Here is a 19964-nt window from a genome sequence, read left to right as displayed (position 1 = left end):
AGTTTGGTGGGGGAGCTCCCCAAACTTCCTCTAGGTGTGCAAGCTCTAGGCTAGCAAGTAACCATGCTGGAATAGTGGTGATTGAGTACCTTCCTTTTTTTTTTTTTTTTTTTTTACAAATTAATTTAAATATTTTTAACTTTTTCAACTTTCCTGTTGAAGTGTACTATGAAATGCACAAATACTAAATGAAATCTTATATTTGTGTATACGTGTGTAATCACCACCAGACCAAGACATATTCAGCATCCTAGCAGATCCCTTCATACTTGGTCCCAACTGATTATCTCCCAAGGGCAACCTGACCTGGATCCCTATAGATTTTTTAACCTGTTTTGGAACATCATATAAAAGGAATTATACAGGAACTGTTTCATTTTTGAAAAGTGGTCATCTCACCTGATGCTGCATGACCAGGAGAGGGGTAAGAACTTTTGCTTTTCCCCTCAGTCCGCAGCACTGTGAGTCAGGCAGGCAATGCAGGGTTTGAATCATGACTTACTCCAGTAACCTCCAGAAGCTTATTCAACCTTGTTGACCCTTGGTCTCTTCATTATAAAATAGAGTAATTATTCCTGCTTTGGAAAGTGCTTGTTAGGATGAGTAATATATGCAAAGTGCTTTGTGCAGAGTGTGGCACATAGTGGGTGCTTGATAAATGTGTGTTGGATAAATAAAACGATATATATTTTTAGCTATAGTAAGCATTCATTACATATACACTAAAATTATCTCCTGGTCACGTTCCTGCTAGTACTGTAGATTTCCCTTTTGTGAACTACCCTCAGGACTTCAGTTTAAAGATAAGGGTGTGTGTGCCCAACGACTTCTGTAAAGATTTCTGGCACTTTCTGGAATTAAATTAAATTTTAATTTAATTTAATTAATTTAAATTTAATTAAATTAAATTCCTTTGGGTTTTACCAGCCAGAGTCAAATACTGGGAATGGGGGTAAAGGACCATTTCTGGGAAAATGGGCTTTTCTGTACGAACACTTCACTTTAGTACAAGAAGTATTTATGGAACGAGTGCAAAGTTCGAGGTGTCCCGTTCCTGTTTTATTGGTGTCCTCAATCACTCACAGATCATACTCAAACTTCTCAGCATTTCACTTTCAAGGGACCCGCTGAAAACAAGGGCGGGTCCCTTTAAGGCCCTGGAAAGGGTCTCGGTGTTGGTTTCCGCGGGGAGGACACGCCCCGTCACGTGGGCGCAGTCCCAGAGGGGCGGGCCCGGCGTCTCTGGGCTTCCGTCACTTCCGGTTCTCTGTCAGTTGCAAGCGAGCGAGCAGAAGGCAGTTCGGCTGCAAGAGTGGAGCGTGAGTTCTGGGGACCCCGCCCCCACCCCCTCGAACCCCTTCCTGGCCGGCCCCCACCCTCCCAGCCGGGCCGCGAGCCTCTGGAGGCTCTACCCTGCTCGCAGGCCACGGCCTGGGGAAATGGCGGCGTTGCCAGGCCTCCCCGTCTCGGCCTCCCTGGACCTCCTCCTCTGTCGCCGACCCGCGCGTCCCATGCTCTGCAGCCGTACCCGTGCCAGAAGCCGGCTCCCTTTAACGGCCCCGGCGTGGCGAGTGCGGCGGCGGGGCGCGGCCGGGTGGGGGCGAGGAGCCGCGGGGAGGGGGCCCGGGCGCCCCCGGGACAATGCAGCGGCGGCTCGGGCCATAGCAGGGGCGCATGTGGTGCTTGTTTCTCCCCAAGGCCTGGCTGGGGCTCTTTCCCCGGCATCCAGGGTTGGGGGGCTCTCTACCGGAGGGGGAGAGAGGACCCCGTCGGAAGAGGTCTGGGGGGTGGGGGAAGGACGGCTGGTGTGCTGAGGGTAGCTAACGCTTCGAGAGAAGAAAATGGCGCTTGGTGCAAGTCCCTCCTCTTCCCATACGGTTCCTCCGCACTTCACTGCCTCCCTCGCCCCCTCCGACCAACCTGTCCCCCCCACCCCCCACCCCCGGGCCTCAGCCATTGCCAGCCCCAGGGTTCCAGCAGCTTCCTGGCACCGCGCGACCCCCTTCCCCGCCTTGGTGCTTATCACCCTCGTGTTGTACCGAATTCCTGTGCCCTTTAGTCCCGGTTTAGTTTCACCTCGTCTTTTCTGATCCTCACGCCATCATCAAGACCGAAATTCATTTTTTCAGTTGCGTTTTGTATAGATTCTACACTAGCGTTTTAGTATCACCTGCCCGAAATACTGGCCTGTCCCCCTCCTTCGAACAGTAAAGATTCATTAAGTGAAAGTAAAAATCTATCTCGTCAAAAGTTCAAAGTGGCTTTAGTTACCATCACCTTTTTTGTTTGTTTTTTTTTTTCGGTGGTCTTATAATTTGGGTTATTTACGAAGTCGTTCTGTGGGATGATCTTAGGCAGCATCCCCCCTACAGCTTTTATTAATAGACCGTATAGACAGTTTCAAAGTGAAAAAATAGGTTATGTCCAATTTAATAACCTTTTAAAAAAGGTTTCTTTGTATTATTAGCTTCTAGCATTAAAAAACCTAAATTGCTTTTGGAGTTAGGGTTGTAAAATGGAGCAGTAACAGGAATAGTACATAAAATGTGGTCCTCAACGTTGCTGGTCCCCTCCAAATTTACTCTTCTCATCGGGAAATTCCCAGTTAAACAACATGGCTGGTTGCACATGTTTGAGCTTTTTGAAATTAGTTGCTAGAATTGGAATGGATGGCCCACTTCTTTTACCTTGACCTCCTATTGTGGAACACCTTTAGTGTTAGTTGCCAAGGCAAGTTTAGTCTAGAGAGCTAAATTACTTGGGATTTTTTGAGGAGGAAATGAAGTCTTTTTTCCTTTATTCAACATTTACAGAGTGTGTGTTGTATATATGGGGCCCTTTCAGGCCCTTTCAGGACAGAAATTAATAGGACTCAGTCTTTTGGAGATAGAGAGGGCTAAAGATAATTTAATAGTAAGTGGTTTATGGCCTGGTTAGGAATTCCTTGAAATTTGGGCTTTAGCGCCCCCCCCCCCAACTTCTCTGCAAAAGTGGATGCACAAGGTGCTCTGTCTCTCAATAAAGATCCACCTGAAAGCAAGATACTGGGTTATGTATCTTGTGGGGGGGCAGAGCTAGGGTCATAGTGGAATTTGAGAAGAGGTTTTGCCCCTCCTATAAGCAGATTCTTCAAAATGTAGTTTAACTATTTGAGAGAAGAAAATTAGTGTAAAATACAATGAACTGTAAAAATTGTATTTAACTTTGTGAATTCTGAATTAGTTTTTGTTATTTTGATGGCATGATCAAAAAGCCAAAGAAAATTAGGAACATACACAAAATATGAAAAAATAGGATTATGCTGGCAAATGAATTACATCTGTATAGTGCAGCTGTTCCCCATGTTGTGTGAATGTTGGGGTCAGTTCCTGCAATTAATAATTGTGTTAGGTCTCATCAGTGAGAAATATAAAACAGTACTGAGAATATGCCTATTCCTGGTTTTAACAGAGATTGCTGTCAGCTCCCTTTTTACAATTTAGTCTACCCATAAACATGTAACTCCTCTAAAATGAAGTATAAAAACACCCAATGGGTTTGAGAAAGAGGTGTAGGAGTGTGAGATGTGTGTGACATTTAGTTCTTTCTCCTTGCTGGATTCTCCTTGCTAGGTTCTGGGTGTTACTTTCAATTTGGAAGAGTATAAATTAAGAGTATAACTTGTAGCATTGTGCTGAGCGTAACAACTCCAGTACTACAAAATGGTAGAACCATGGAACTTCTCGAATTTTTGCTTGGGAAAGAGTTAAGTCGAAGGTAATAGAACAATTTGTAAATTGTTGTGTATAATGTATTTTTCTTTCAGAATGCCTAAATCAAAGGAACTTGTTTCTTCAAGCTCTTCTGGCAGCGATTCTGACAGTGAGGTTGACAAAAAGGTGACTGTTAACGCAAGTCATTTCTGTGATAACTTAATTCAGCAGTATTGCCCACATCCTGTTCTGAAGGACAGCAAGGCTTATCAGAATGGTAAAATGAGTGCCTGGATGGGTGTTTCAGAAAGTGCAGATGGCTCCTGGACCTCTTGACCAAAATGCCTGGGGTCCTTGTACGTTCACACTCCTGACCCCTGAATCAGGCTTGAGCAAGTCTTGAGAGTTTAACAAGTCTCCTGTAGAGGACTTCTAGGAACCCCAAAGCTGTAGGGCCAACACTTTATTCCCTAGGGGGATAGCATTAGAATGAGGCTGGAGCCCTGTTTGCCATTATTCCGAAACCTGCCTAATCTCTAGGTACTGTGTGTTGTAGTTGAGTTAAAATTACCTGAACTCTTTGAATGTAGATGTCAGTTTTGACCACCTTCTCAGCCACTGATGTTTATCCAGCCCACTAGGATTACTTAAAATGTAGGCTTGGTACATTTTAAGTTAGAATGTTATTTACTCTGTTCCCCTCCTTTTATTTAAATCAGCACCCGGCAAAGCTAACATAAAATTATGCATTTGGACAACAGGGTTTTTGTACGTTAGATGACAACTGTGCTGGGAGCCATGTATTCTGCTTAACTGAGCAGCTCACACTGTAGTCAGAGCTTCCTTCTATGCAAAACTGTTTTTTTATTTCCTAGGAGGTTACATAATTATGTTTCTGAGTTTAGTTGGCAGTGTTAGTTAAAAGAGCTTATGGGAGAATCTTGGAGAAGATGGACCTTTATAGGGAAATACAGAATATATAACCTAAAGGTTGAAATAAGGCCTCAAAAAGCATACATTAGCTATACTCCAGAAGAAAACATCTCTTAATTTTTTTTTATTCAAACCTAATAATGGCATTTGACTAATCATTTAACAAATTTTTACTGAGCTTTTATGTGCCAGTCTGTAGATACCCAGCCCCATATAAAGAATAATCCACTTTCTGCTTTATTGAGCTGGGTTTTTTTTTTGCTGTTTTTGCTATTTGCTATTAACAGTACTATTAATCCTGTAAACACAGTAATACGTTAACTTTTTCAGTTTATATACGTGTGTACATTCTGTTTTACCTAACTTCATCTAATTTAGTACGACATTAATATATTAGTTTCTACTTTCCACTAAGGAACATGACTGCCCTCTGCTGTTTAGGTTGGGAACTCTACTGGTTTTCATACACTGTTAGGTCATTTTAAGAATGAGGCTGTATAAAAAGTTTTTACGATAATGTTGCTTTATTTAAAACATTGCCTTGATTTGGGATGCTAATCTAACACATTGCTGTCCACCTTCAGTGATTTTTGTGATGAAGTTCTTGTGTTGTTGACTTCTAATGCCCAGTACAAAATAGCTTTCTTAGCTTTGCATATTCATAACAAAGTCAGTTTAAGTCCCTTTTGGAATAGACAGGGTATAAATAGCATATCCTAGATTGGAATAAGTTGGTGTTTCTTCCTAATTAATATATATCCTTTATAAAAGTATAAGTAGCTGACTAACTTGAGTAGACTTGGGGTTTTCAAAAGTTTATTCACAAGCAGCAGGCCCCCATATCTCTTTTTTTTTGTCCCCCATTCCAAAAAAATCGTATGCGGGATACTGGCCTAGAAAAGAATTATTCCTCTGGTTATTGCCACTATGATGCTTGAGGTGTTTTTTGGGCTTCTGAGAACACATTTTGAGAAAATTGTTAGATCTTAGGTTAGCTCCATAGTTCCTTTGTCAAGTGAAACTTGCCTGGGTATATGTTTACGATTTTTTTCTTAATAAATGTGGTCCTTTTTAAGAATCTTTTAAGTCTTAAAAAGTAATGAAATGTTTGAACCTGAGATGTGTTTTATTCTTATGTGTGCAAATTTTAACCATTGTGCTTATTTTTCTTTCAAGTTAAAGAGGAAAAAGCAAGTTACTCCAGAAAAACCTGTGAAGAAGCAAAAGACTGGTGAAACTTCAAGAGCCCTGTCATCCTCGAAACAGAGCAGCAGCAGCAGAGATGATAACATGTTCCAGGTAATTTCCTTAGATCCAGAGGAATTAGTGTCTAGCTTGATCTGAAAAATGTTACTAGTACCTTAATCTAATACTGCATAATATTGACTAAGAATATTCCTTGAAATATAAGAGTAGGTTTGTAGAAATGAAAGTCATTTATACAATGCTAATATTGTTAAAGTCTAGAAACCTGTAGTTTGGTAAGTGTAAAACAATTTATTTATCTATTTATTTATTTATTTTTTAAAGATTTTATTTATTTATTTGACAGACAGAGATCACAAGTAGGCAGAGAGACAGGCAGAGAGACAGGAGGAAGCAGGCTCCCTGCTGAGCAGAGAGCCCGACGCGGGACTCGATCCCAAGACCTTGAGATCATGACCCGAACCGAAGGCAGAGGCTTAACCCTCTGAGCCACCCAGGCACCCCAGTGTAAAACAATTTAAAAGTTACAGATATCCAAAAAAAAAAAAAAACCAAAAAAAGAGATTGAGAACTGCACATTTAGGAAGCAGTTTGGAATAGATAGGTCTAGTATTGGGCTGTGAAATATGGATGGAGTATTACTGGAGAAGAAACAGCATTACGGCCTGCATAGTTTGGGCTAGATAAGAATAGGAGAGGCAGGTGGTGCCTATGTGGCTCAGTTGGTCAAGTGTGGGACTCCTGACTTCTGCTCAGGGTTTTGGGATTGAGCCTGTTTTGGGTTCCGCCCTCAGTAGGGTGTCTGCTTGAGATTCTCTCCCTTTCTCTCTCTGTGTCCTCCCCTAACCCCATGATGCTCACTTGCTTTCTCTCAAAACAAATAAATAAATTTTCTCTCAAAAATAAATAAGTCTTTAAAAAAGAACAGGAGAGGTGGGTGGATTTACTGAAATTGGCCCTCCCTGTATAGTGGGGAATAAGATTGAATATTGAGGTAAAGCAAGGGAAGTGTTTCAAGAAGGGCATAATTATGAGTTGGAGCCAAAATGTTAGAATGAGGCTGCAAACATTTGACTGGAAAAGGCTAGAGTGTATATACGTGTACACATGTATGTATATATAAAATGCGTAGTTATGTATAATGCAGATACATATTTTTAACTTTCTGATGGTCTTGAAAGACAGTGAGTGGCAGGATTAAGGTTAGAATGAGAAAATAGGGGCACCTGGGTAGCTCAGTTGGTTAAGCATCTGCCTTCAGCTCAGGTCATGATCTCAGGGTCCTGGGATCAAGGCAGTTGATCAAGTTGATATCAAGTTGTCAAGTGGTACACCTTACGTGTATACAGTTTTTGCTAAAATATATTAAAAACATAGACCATGCAGATGGATTATTTAATTATGGGTTTTCATTCTCTGACTTCTGTAGCGTTGGGGAATAGACTGAATTGGTAGAGAACCTGAGTCACTGTATATAAGGAAGAATTACTGAAGGGCCCTCATTTCTTTGAGTTCATAATAAGTTGAATGCTTACCGTATTTCATCAGGTCTTGCTGAGTTCTGGGTGTGCAGTGATGAGCCAAGTAGATGTGATCTCTGGTTTCATGGAATATATGGGAATAAATATGATACTGATAAACATGTATGTGGGCTGAGAAGTAAAAGGGCAGATTATGGAAGAGGAGGTGCTCTGGGAATCTCTAAGGACGTGACATTTGAAGCTTAAGACCTAAATGAGCCAGTCATATGGAGTGAATGGGAGGGGAAATCCTTTTCAGAGTAAGTAGAGGGATCTGTAAGTGTTTTGTGGCTAGAGCTTAGGAAGCCTGGTTGAGAGAGTTGATAGGCGATCTAGTTGGTAAGGAGGTTGGGGGCCAGATCTTGCACCATCTTCCTATTGGAAGGCCATTTTTAGGAGTTTGAGTTTTATTCTAAGTGCTGTGGGAAGCTCCCTTAATGGTCAGGATGAAATGTGAAATCTGTAGGAGGCTCTCCATCCCTCCCTTTAGAAGACTCCCTTGTATAGAGTGAAGGGCTGCACTGGAATATTTTAACTGAATGTTTTGCAGTGGAGGTAAAAACTTCCGAGTATTTGGGTAACTGTTTTGGGCTTCTCTCTGATCAGTTTTTGTTCATCATATGCCTCCCTTTGCCTGTGTAGTAAGAGCATCTGTGTCATTTTAAAGAGTTTTATCTTGTCCATTGAAGAAACCAAGACCCACTTTTAGAGATTTTATTCTGTTAGAACAGTTTGGGGAAAACCACATCTATTTTTAGGGGCTGTTTTTTCACCAGAAAAGTGGGTTCAATTTTAAAAATCTCATCTGGAAAGCTTCCTGAGCCTCATCAAGCTATGAGACTCCTCACCCTTTTGAAAGCACCTGTAGGAGGAACCAGATATTTTATTTTCAAAGTGACTTTTCAGAGACCTTAGTGCAGTGATACGCATTCTAAGAGATAATCTTTAATTTTGTTGCCATTGTAGCTTTTTCCTTGTGATGGTATTTTGGCCATAAAAAAATATCTTGGTGGTAATACTGAATTTTAATTGGTTAAAGAGCATGGTAGAGTACATTGATTGTATAATATAGAATGAGGGTCTCATTTTTATTTGTAATAATGGTTTGGTAATTTTATTAGATGGGTGAAGGATGAATTTTTTGGGAGGAAAAATCAGACTCACTGTGTTTTGTAAAGGGGTTTGTTTGTTCTTAATAGAGCTGTATGTTTTCTATATTTTTTATTTACCATGAGAGTGCCTTGGAGACAGCTCACAGAATGGAACCTGTTTAGACATTGCTAGAATCTGTCAGGACCCAAGTGATCAGGTATCCTTTTCAAAACAAATAGATCTAAAATCTAAATTAGAACTGTTTGGGTATTAATAGCCATAAGATAGGACTTTTTTTTTTTTTAACTGCATATCCATCACTTGAGAATTAGGAGAAATAATCTTACTCTGGTAAAGCAGTGTGCATAAACATAAGCAGCTCTTTAAATGTAAATACTTGAAGAGAATTGTACCCAAGGAAAGTCACTGCACTGATTTTTCAAACTCCAGAATGATTTGGGCAGAATCCTGGCTAGAGCGGAAATACTTCTACATGCTTGCCTTCAGTCTAGTTCCTTCCCCTCTGAGTTTAAGAACTTGGTTCTGTAGAGACATAACCTCCCTGAGGTGATATTGAAAACAACCTGGAGACCTGTCTCGTAAATACTTAGCACTTTTGTCCTAAAGGTCAGAATGGTTGAGACAGGGACATTGATCTGTATTTTTCTTCAGAGTTAGACACAGGGGTCAGTAGTACTACCTTACTTGATTTAATGATTTAAAGAAAAACCTGATCCTTTAAAATTCTGTCGTTACAGAGACAATTCTTAATATGGTGTGGAGCTGGGGGTTCATGTATGTATTCTAGGAATCCTTGAAATTATTATTTCTCTATTTGAATTTTTTTTGGTGAGTGAAGAAATTATTCATAACCTTCATCAAATCTCCAAAGGAGAGGGGAATCAAAAAACTTTAAGAATCAACATGCTGAATGATATTCACGTTTTTCCCCCTTGTTAAATTCCGCATTATATGCGTGTAAAATTATATTCATTCTGTCATCCGATTATGTTATTTCCTCTTATAGCATGTGATTGTAGAGATCTTTATTCTTTCTGCTTTAATCATTCTATCTGTATATTACCTCTTGTTTCTGTTTTTTTTTGGAGGAGGGTAAGAGTTTGTCAGCTTTATTCATTTCTCCTCAAGGGAGAGATGACTATTGGGCAAGTCTCATTCCTTTCTTCTTTTTAATAAATTTTATTGAGAGGTAATTTATATATATAACGAAATGCACACATTAAGCCTAAAATTTGGTCAGCTGTGATAAAAATGGACACACTCTTGTAATGAGGCCTTTTCCATTACCCCAGAAAGTTCTCTCTTGGCCTCCCTTTGCAGTCATTCCCCCTGCCTGAGGTAACTACTGATCTCATTTCTATCACTGTGTATTTATTTTGCCTGTTCTACAGCCTCTTGTAGTGGAATTGTACAGTTTGTATTGTTTTTGTGTCTGGCTTCTTTTGCTCAGCATAACATCTTGGGGTCGGTTCTTAACGGTTATCCATCCATAGTTTGTTCCTTTTTATTGCTGAGTTGTATTCCACTGTAGGATTATACAGCAGTTTGTCCCTACACTTTGGATAGACATTTGAGTTGTTTCTACCTAGTCTTGGGCTGTTAGGAATAGCACTGTTGGGAACATTCTCGTACAGGTCTTTGTGAAATTTTTTTCCTTTTTGGATCAATTATCAGATGCATTTGCTGGCCCTTAGGGTAAGTGTATGTTCAGCTTTATAAGGAACTGTCAAACTGTTTTCTGTAGTAGCTGTACCATTTTACGTACCCAGCAGCAATGTGTGAGAGATTCTAGTTGCTTCATACATGTCCTCACTGGGTTTTGTCAATATTTGATGCTATTCACATAAGCTAATGGATGTGTAGTAGGAGCTCATTGTAGTTTTACTTTGGACTTTGTTCAGGTCTTTTTTGCCCATTAAAAAAATAGAGGTAATTTGGCTTATTGAGCTGGAAGAGTTCTTTACGTATTTTAGGTATGAGTTTTTTGTCAGTTCTAAGTATAGCGGACATTTTCTTTAGGTCCATGGTTTGCCTGTTAATTTTCTTTTCTTAAGAAAATTTTATTTATTCATTTGTCAGAGAGGGGAGAGAGAGAGCGAGCATGCACACAAGCAGGGGGGGCAGCAGAGGGTGAAGCAGGCTCCCCACTGATCATGACCTGAGCTGAAGGCAGATGCTTAACTGATAGAGCCACCCATCTGTCCCTCTAGTGTGATTTTACAGTTTTAACCCTATTTTCAGATTTTAGATTCTCAGAAATACAAGATTTGCTGAAGAGAGTAGTAGTAGTATTTTTTCTGCTTCTATGTTTTGTTTTGGTTCTTAGTCCAAGAACCTATAAAGGCTTCAGAATTCTCTTCCTGGTTTTTCAAGTCCTCTTCAGTATAGCTCCCATCTGTTTAGCATGTCCTTGAATCTCAGCAGTTGTGTCTTTCTGTTTAGTCCCTTCTATGTCCTTGTCATTTTTTTCTCTTTTACTTAATTGATGGGCTGTTGTTTTTCAAGGTTAGATCCTAATACCTAAGGTCTCTTCCACATGCCCACACCTCAAGCCCACACCGAACTCGTACTTGACTTAATCAATATTACTTCAGTAGGTTTTCAGTACATTTTAATGTTTTATACTCAGCTAGCTTATTAGCTCATGGGCTTACTAGCTACAGGGTTTACTGGCTAGTGGGTTTACTGTAAAAACCAAAATGAAACAATGTTCAGTTCTGTGGTTAGCTGCTTAGGATACATCTGCATTTCTTAGAGTCATTAAATCAGTATTATAAATCACAATTAACAGTTTCACTGTGATAATTATTTTGGTCTTAATTTATTCATTTAAACAGTTTATTGGGAACCTAGTATGATAGGCACTAGGGGGTGCAAAGAAGATTGATTAAAAAATAATCCATTAAAACTGACCCTAAGATCACTGGTGACTTTAGAATAGGGAGTGGGAATTCAGTTAGTAGAAACAGTATTTTTCTCCTTTTGAAATTTGACAATAAAAGGAAGAAGGAAACATGGAGAAAGTTATAAAATGCTGCAGATTAGAGAAAATGCCTTAGAAAAAGAGGGGAATGAGCATGTTAGGAAATGGTAGATAAGCAAAGGGAAAGAATGCATAAGTAAGAAACAGGATAGAAAAAGTAAAGAGTTAAGGCTTGATGGTGTTGTGAGTACAGGGAAGAGAGATTTGAAAGCACTTAACCCACATCCAGTGGACTTCATTTTCTCCATAAAACATGGGGTATACCTGGAAGTGGGGGCACACCAGCAGGATCAGAAACTGACTTAAGGAAAGAAAACTGGAGGAAGATGAACCAGACCTGGCTGAGACCAGAAAAAGCGTTCTAAGAGGATGTATGCAAGATGGAAGCCGTTAATGAGTACTGGGTCAGTACAGCTGTGATTCTGCTACAGTAATACTTAGTATCCCAATAAAAAGGATTATTTAATAATCAAGGGACCCAGGATGGAAGGGAAAGGAACATAGCCAAATGCAGAATCTTTGCATGTTGATGTGTTCTAAGCACAAAAATGATGGCCAGTTATTAGTAGGATTGAAAAGTAGTGTTTTTTTTTTTTTTTTTTTTAAGATTTTTATTTATTTATTTGGCAGAGAGAGGCACAGCTAGAGAGGGAGCATAAGCAGGGGGAGCGGGAGAGGGAGAAGCAGGCTTCCCGCTGAGCAGGGAGCCTGATGCGGGGCTCAATCATGACTTGAGCCGAAGGCAGACGCTTAATGACTGAGGCACCCAGGCGCCCCTGAAGAGTAGTTTCAGAATGAGTAAGAGTTAGGTAGAGGCATTGAAAGTTTTGAGCAGAAAGTATGACTTTTTAGTTGAAGTGCTGGACAGTATAGACAGTGTCTTATAGTGAAGACATCTGGAAGGTGCTTTACAGAGTAAAGCCTTTTCCTTCTCTGGAATTTGTAGTTTGTTAAGTAGAGTATCAAGTTTTTGGAAAATGGTTTTCTGTGGGTAGTTTTTAAGTTCTTAATTTGAGGACTATGGTGAAGTGTATTAAAGATGTTATTTGAAATGAATGTCTAAAAGGAAGAGGTTTCTCATGTTCTAGTGACTGGATCTCTGGATTTTTAAAAGGTACATAGCTAGTGGGGTTTGTGGATTCCTACTGGTTGTAGTTTGTACTGCCAAAGTTTGATTTCTAATGATTTTTGTGGTAAAAAACGCAACATAAAATTTACCATCTTAACCATTTTTTAAGCATGCAGTAGTGTTAAGTATGTTCATATTATTATAAAACAGATTTCCTGAACTCTTTCTTTTAGCAAAACTTAAAGAATTCCCCTTTCCCTCTTCCCCCAGCCCCTGATAATTAACCATTCTGCTTTCTGTCTCTCTGAATCTGACTGGTGTAGGCACTTGTATAAGGGGAATCATGAAGTACACATCTTCTTTTTCTTTCTTTCTTTTTTTTTTTTTTTTTTAAAAGATTTATTTATTTTGGAGTGAGAGCTTCAGTGTGTGTGTGAGGTAGGGGCAGACGGAGAATTTCAGGCAGATTCTCCACCTAGCTCAGAGCCCCATGTGGGGCTCATGACCTGAGTGGAAATCAGGAGTTGGACGCTGAACTGAGCCACCCAGGCACCCCAGTATGTGTCTTTTTGTGAGTGGTCATTTCACTTAGCCCATATCAGTAAGGTTCATCCATATTGTAGCATGTGACAGAATTTCCTTTTTAAAGGCTGAATAATACCTCACGGTATGTATATATCTCACATTTTGTGTATTCATTCATCTCAGGATGGACATTTGGGCTGTCCCCATCTTTGGGCTGTTGTGAGTAATGCTGCTGTGAACATGGGCGTATCAATAAACACCTTCTCAAGACCTTGCTTTCACTTCTTTTAGGTTCATACCCAGAAGTGGGGCTGCTGCATGAAATACTCTTATTTTGAATTTTCTGAGGAACCACCATACTGTTTTCCATAGTGTTGTTCTGTTTTACTAATGATTCCTTTAATGTGAAAGTGATTGAAAGTGTGAGATGTACTTCATTTTAATTCCATCTTTTTAAGAAAGATTTCTTCTTAACAGTGACATTTCCTTTGGTGGTAGTTTTGATACTGAGAATATTAGTTACTTTTCATGATTCAAAGTATAGGGAGTGTGCAGCAAGTTGTGATAAAAATACGGACACTGTCTTGAAATGAGAACCATTCTACGTTTTTGTTTCTTTTACAGATTGGGAAAATGAGGTACGTCAGTGTTCGGGACTTTAAAGGGAAAGTCCTAATTGATATTAGAGAATATTGGATGGATCCAGAAGGTGAAATGAAACCTGGAAGAAAAGGTGAGATTTAATTTCCGGAATTTGGTCTTAATAATTAGAACTAAACTAAAAGGTAACCTACCTTATTTAAAATTGAAATAATGTTGGCAGTGCATTTGGAAGATCCTCATTTAGTTGATTCTGTTATTTTCTGTAGTCTTTTAGACATGAGATTTAACTTATTTTAATGACATGTCTTAAATAGCTGTTGGAATAAAACCCGGAAAAAGAACACACTTCCTATCACTTCATTTGGCTGCTTATTTGCTTGGATGTAACTTTAGGGAAAAAAATTGATGTGAATTCTTAAGTAGAGCAGGCACTATCGGGTCATTTGTAAAATTAGGAATGAGAAATTCTGGTTTACATAAGTGTTGCCTTTAGGTTCATCTAAAGGATATCCTTTTTGAGGGGATCGCCTTTTAGCAAGTCTTTGTCCTTCTTTCATTTGTGTGTCACCCAGGCCCAAGCTTGTTAGCATCATAGAAGCACATTTTATTTATTCATCATATAGCTAGAGAATGTTTGTATACAAACATAAATTCTTTTTTCTTTTTGAAATTAGTTAATTTTTTTTTAAATTTTTTATTTTATTTTTTTTTAATTTTAATAAACATATAATGTATTTTTATCCCCAGGGGTACAGGTCTGTGAATCGCCAGGTTTACACATTTCACAGCACTCATCATAGTACATACCTTCCCCAATGTCCATTTCCCCACCACCCTCTCCCGTCCCCCTTCCCCCCTGCAACCCTCAGTCTGTTTTTTGAGATTGAGTCTTTTATGGTTTGTCTCCCTCCCAATCCCATGTTTTCATTTTTTCTTTTCCTACCTCCCCCCAACCCCCCCGCATTGCATCTCCACTTCCTCATATCAAAGAGATCATATGATAGTTGTCTTTCTCCGATTGACTTATTTCGCTAAGCATGATACCCTCTAGTTCCATCCACGTCGTCGCAAATGGCAAGATTTCATGTCTTTTGATGGCTGCATAGTATTCCATTGTGTATATATACCACATCTTCTTTATCCATTCATCTGTTGATGGACATCTAGGCTCTTTCCACAGTTTGGCTATTGTGGACGTTGCTGCTATAAACATTCGGGTGCATGTTACAAACATAAATTCTTATATTTGGGTAGTTAGCTACTTGAGGTTGATCCTTAGATCAAAATATGCCTCTTTATCTCCTCCTTCTCTGCCTGTTTGTTAGCTTGAAGGTACTGCTTGTTTGCTTTATGCAGTTCTTAGGTTTAGTAAACCTAACCTCTCTGTTTCTGTACCCTTTAACATTTTCTTGTTCAAGGCCATTTCTGGAATCACTGAAGTTGTTTCATTTTGGCCAATGCCAGATTTCTTCTCTTACTTCTGCAAACATGTATTAAAATAATTTGATTAGCTTTAAAGCCCTTCCACGGTGTTGACCCAGTATGTTCTTCTGCCTTCCTCTCAATTTCATGGCCTCCCAGCAGTTTTCTGAGAAATACATGAATTCTTCCAATTCTAGTTTATTTTTCTATTTATGTGGGTCAAATATTAGTACATTAGAAGTTTCAATTGCAAAGTGCTTTCTCTTCACATTTTTACTTGAAAGGCATGTTCTTAGCTAACATTTTAAGTGTTTATTATGTGTCAGCTGATAGGTAAGCTTTTCACTCACATTAGCTAATTTATTGATTCACAACACTGCTTTGAGGTGTAAATACCATTTTACTGGTGAGGAGACTGAGGCTTAGAGATTTTTTTTTTTAAGGTCATACAGTTAGTGATAGGGAGCCTGCGATTTGAACCCTGACAGCAGGACTCTCCAAAATGCATTTTTAACCACTGTCTACATTCTGAGAAGTCCTGTATGGGTCATATCCCAGGAATTTCTCCAAAGTAAATGAATGCTTCTTGAAGAACTCAGCACAAAGTTGCTCACCTTGAGTTCCTATAGAAATTTTGAGCAAATGTTGGAACCAACTGGATGTAGAAATGGAGTGTCACATACAAAATCTGGACCTGGCCACCTAGCCTGCTAGTTTGCAAGGTTTTGTGAGATGCATCTTGGCGTCATCGTTTGTTCTCACAGGTTGTACTAGGTATTGTGCAGGATGCAGTGTTGGAAGCAAAACTGGGCGTTAGATTGGTCTGTTCAGGTAATTGTGATGAATCTGTAATAACAAGGGATTTGACTCTCAATATGATAGCCATTGTGCCATTCAAAGTGGCTCTTGTCGATAAAACAGTTTTTGGTTTGGAAGTGTGAAAATCGTCAAAGCTTAAGTGGATTTACAACTTTTAATTTTTAAAACTTTGTTTTAGGTATTTCTTTAAATCCTGAGCAATGGAGCCAACTGAAGGAACAGATTTCGGACATTGATGATGCAGTAAGAAAACTGTAAAATCAGAGCCATATGAAACCTGTACTGTTCTAGTTGTTTTAATCTGTCTTTTTACATTGGCTTTTGTTTTCTAAACGTTGTTTTCCAAGCTATTGTATATTTGGATTGCAGAACAATTTGTAAGATGAATACTTCTTTTTTTTTATGTGCATTATTAAAAGTGTTCTGAGTGAAGCTAATTGTCAACTTTATTAAGGAGGATTGCTTTGTGCCCGCCACGTAGTGTAAAATAAAATCAAGTAATACAATCTTAACTGTTGTGGCCTTTTTTGATCAAAAGAGTTGGTACCATTTAAGGCCAAAAGTAACAGTTTATAGACCTGTTAGTTTCACCTTGGCTTTTACATGCAAAGGGATTTGTATTGCATTGAATTTATAAACTCTGACCTGTGAAATCCATAGTTGATCTGTTTTCTTCAGCCCAATGTCTAGACTTACTAGATTTTTCTACCCCATTGATACTTCACTCCCCCCCCCACCTTTTTTTTTATGGCGTTTTTTCCTTTAATAACTTGTCATGTTCAGTTTTCATTTCACTTTTTTGCTCTCTTGAATATATTATACTAATTTGGAAAGTCAGTGAAACTGTCAACATGTTAGTTATCTCAACAAGGTACTTGTAATTAAAATATTATATGAGAGCTACAATCACTAATTCTACTGTATTAACTATTAGGAGATATAGTTTGTTAAAAAAACATGGCTTGTATGAAAACTGAGCAAGTAAGTGTATGTCGTTACCTGTAGTGTTCTGTGTAGTTACCTTATTGCTTAGTCTGCAGAGAATAATGACTTCAATGTCTGATTTGCTTTCACTTATTAAACCTGTTCACCATGGGATGATGTCTATGAAATCAGATACTGTTACCTTAGATTAGGATTTAATAAAAATTGTGAAAGCTTACTGGCCTAACATTTTATTTTATAACGTTGAGTGTGGATTATATGTAGCCAGAGATATCACTGAGCTTTACTGTCACAGGAGGTAATGTGGTTAGTTTTTGGAAGAAAGAATATATAGAAACATATTTCTGGTTTTTTGGCCTTTCCTTAGTGGGCTTGGTTCTTTTTTTTTTGCAGTTAATCTACTGGACAATAGTATTCTAGACTTAATGTTACTAAGTTTTAGCAGGCACTCGGAAGTGATTTTCATTAAAGTGTAGTGATGAAGCAGACCCCGATTGAGGCACAGATTTCAGGGGCTTTGCAGCAATAAATAGGGCAGGATGTGCCTTAGGAAGAGAATTTAGGGGAACTCTAACTGAGATGAAGGAAGGTGGCAGTGAAGAGGAGGGAAATCTCTTCAAGCGAGGTGAAACATAGGATATTTTGATCACAATGATAGGACACAATCCTGGATGGAATAGTAAAAAGAAAGGTTTAAAGACATGTAAAAGAAAATTCTTGTTAACAAACTATTTTCAATAGCTAATCTTAAATGGTTTATTGCCATGTCGGAGAGTTGCACTGTTATACCAAGTTTGATTACTGCATCTAAAACATTTTATAGTAGAATTGTCAAGGACTTGATTTCAAAACTAGCTGCCAGGACACGTATAGTTATTAAATTGTTTTCTGGCAGTTCTTCTATTTTAAAGTATGTTTTTACATTTTTTAGATGATTTTTCTAATGTTTTTAGCAGTAATCCTAATAGGTGCATAATTGGGGAAATAAATCTTCTCTTCTGGTATTTTAACCTCCATCAGATAATAGGTACCCAAAGTGTTCAAAATGGTATTTTAGACAAATCATACCTTGATTGATAACTTTCCCCTTAGTTGGGAACATACATGTGTTCTATTAACTTAATTGGGTGGACTTGTAAAGTATTCCTTATTATATATACAGAAAGGGTAGTTAGAACACAGAACATTGATTTTGGTGTAGTTGAAGAGGGAATAATGGGAAAGTTTCCTAGGTCTATATGAATTCAGGCTGCATGTGCATTTTGAAACAATCTGCTGACACAGAGCTGGTGCTGAAATCTGTTACCTAGGCATTTTCTAGCTGTACAACATTGTGTCATTAAGACCTTCATATAAAGAATGTTTCCTTCACAGAATTTGATAGGTTGACTGCTAAATTCATTTAAATCTGTAAATGGGTATGCAATATAGAAATTGCTTCTTTTTTGGGTACAGGAAGTGATGAGAACTACGTTTAAAAGAAGAGACCAGTTAATTGTACTGAGAAGAGAAGATAGGGGAGTGAGGTTTTCTGTTTAAAATTACCTTCTTGGTAAGATTTCTTCCAGGAAGAGAGCTTGCCATTTTGAGGCAGTGGTTTCTTACTTGGTAATGCCAGAATGAATTTAATTAATGCCAGCCCTGAGTGAACTCGTAGCAGGGTTTCTCCAGTGGGGTTTTCCTCTTTGTCTTTTCAAGTATGGGTAGCATTTGACCGATTTCCAGTGCCCTTGGCATTTTACTTAAAGAACAACCACTAAAAACAACAACAACAACAACAAAAACGCCACACCACACACACGTACAAAAACAAAACCAAACCTCTTTATGATTTGATTATTCTCTCTTGCTTTTACTTTGTGAATGCTTTTGAAGAATACTCCTACCTCATTAGCTAGTCAAATTGCTGCGATATTGGATCTATTTCTACATAGGAAAAAACACTTAGGAAAAGAAAGTACGTACATCCTGGCTTGGCTATTGAGGGGAAAAGAGAAAGAATTGAGTGTTACTTAGGTTTCCTGATAGAGATGTCAGAAAGAGCACGATAAAAGCTTGAAATTTTTAAAAAGCGCTGGCTAATATTTAGGTATCTCCTGAAATTCTTTGTTATTTACTTTTTATGGAAATTAATCCAGTGAAACACTTTAAAGTTTTTGTTTTTATTCTTAAAGTGGTATTTTCCAGATAAAGTCTGGGGTAAACATTCACATAGTCACAAATATGTAATTCTGTAATTGTGGAATAACCTGTATGCTTTGTTCGGTACATCTTCCATGGAGATGTCAATGAATATAATCCTCCATCTGTGAATATTTTAAATGTTGAAATAAAAATAAGAAATGTCGCCTATGTGTCATCACAGTTTCACAGACCTAAAAATGAATGGCTTAGTTATCTGTGGAATGGGTTTTGTTAACAAACAGAATGCTTTCCTGTGTGAATGCTTTTGGAATGTGAATTCGCCTTAGCATGTTATATCTTCTGAGGACCTCTGCAACCTGACCAGACTGGACTGGATGAGATTGGACTGGATGGAACAGAGTGGGGTGGGGCAGGCAAGTGGGGGTGGTGTGGGCCCGTTTTTCCCATCTACCTGATCCGGATGGAAAAATGCAGATAATAAGGTGTATAGAATCTCTTCTTTCTCTCTCTCTTTTTTTAAACCTTATTAATGTTTTGCAGACGGATTATTCCATGGTATACTTAACCGCATTGAATGCTGGACTCCGTTGAGTATTTTAAACTTGCATTTTCATTTAGAAAGGGTCTATTTTTTCTCTTCTTGCTTAGTACTTTTGCTTTGTTACATTTTGAGATCTCATTGTTCAGATTTCTGTTCAGGGAAACTTACACTGGGATGGGAAGACCCGTGACAGACTACCCATGAGTCTTCTTGCTTCACCTAATCAGTTTGAAGTTTGTAGAGCATTCTGACTCAAGTACAGTCAAGAAGAAAAATACAGTACTTGGAATTTGCAGTCATGGACTTTTTATAGTTTGTAGTACGGCTCAAAGGAGTTAAGGGATTAAAAAAATTTTCTTTTGTTTAAAAAGCATGAAACATTAAACAAGTATATGGAATTATTTACTGGGTAACAGTTTATCCAAGACTTGGTCCATCTCTGTACAAA

The 19964-nt window shown here is 38.6% G+C and overlaps 1 protein-coding gene across 1 annotated transcript; it reads left to right on the top strand.

Annotated features, from left to right (window-relative positions):
- The first annotated feature begins 1207 nt into the window (after positions 1-1207).
- On the top strand, positions 1208-19177 carry SUB1 (SUB1 regulator of transcription). Its single transcript, XM_080803443.1, has 5 exons — positions 1208-1319; positions 3806-3878; positions 5802-5924; positions 13666-13774; positions 16064-19177. The coding sequence occupies exons 2-5, from the start codon at positions 3807-3809 to the stop codon at positions 16141-16143; spliced, it is 384 nt and encodes a 127-aa protein (XP_080659569.1). The 5' UTR covers positions 1208-1319; position 3806; the 3' UTR covers positions 16144-19177.
- The last annotated feature ends 787 nt before the right edge of the window (positions 19178-19964 follow it).

Source organism: Martes martes (genome assembly GCF_963455335.1).
Source record: "Martes martes genome assembly, chromosome: 5".
NCBI lineage: Eukaryota > Metazoa > Chordata > Mammalia > Carnivora > Mustelidae > Martes > Martes martes.
The sequence above is the reverse complement of the archived record's forward strand: the minus strand, read 5'-3'. Positions and strand labels throughout refer to the sequence as shown.

Bases quoted from the DNA above. Each gene is read 5' to 3' on its own strand.
- SUB1 (XM_080803443.1), top strand. From the start codon at position 3,807: ATGCCTAAATCAAAGGAACTTGTTTCTTCAAGCTCTTCTGGCAGCGAT. The intron at 5,925-13,665 runs GTAATTTCCTTA...TTTCTTTTACAG, and splicing joins GAGATGATAACATGTTCCAG to ATTGGGAAAATGAGGTACGT. The intron at 13,775-16,063 runs GTGAGATTTAAT...ACTTTGTTTTAG, and splicing joins AATGAAACCTGGAAGAAAAG to GTATTTCTTTAAATCCTGAG.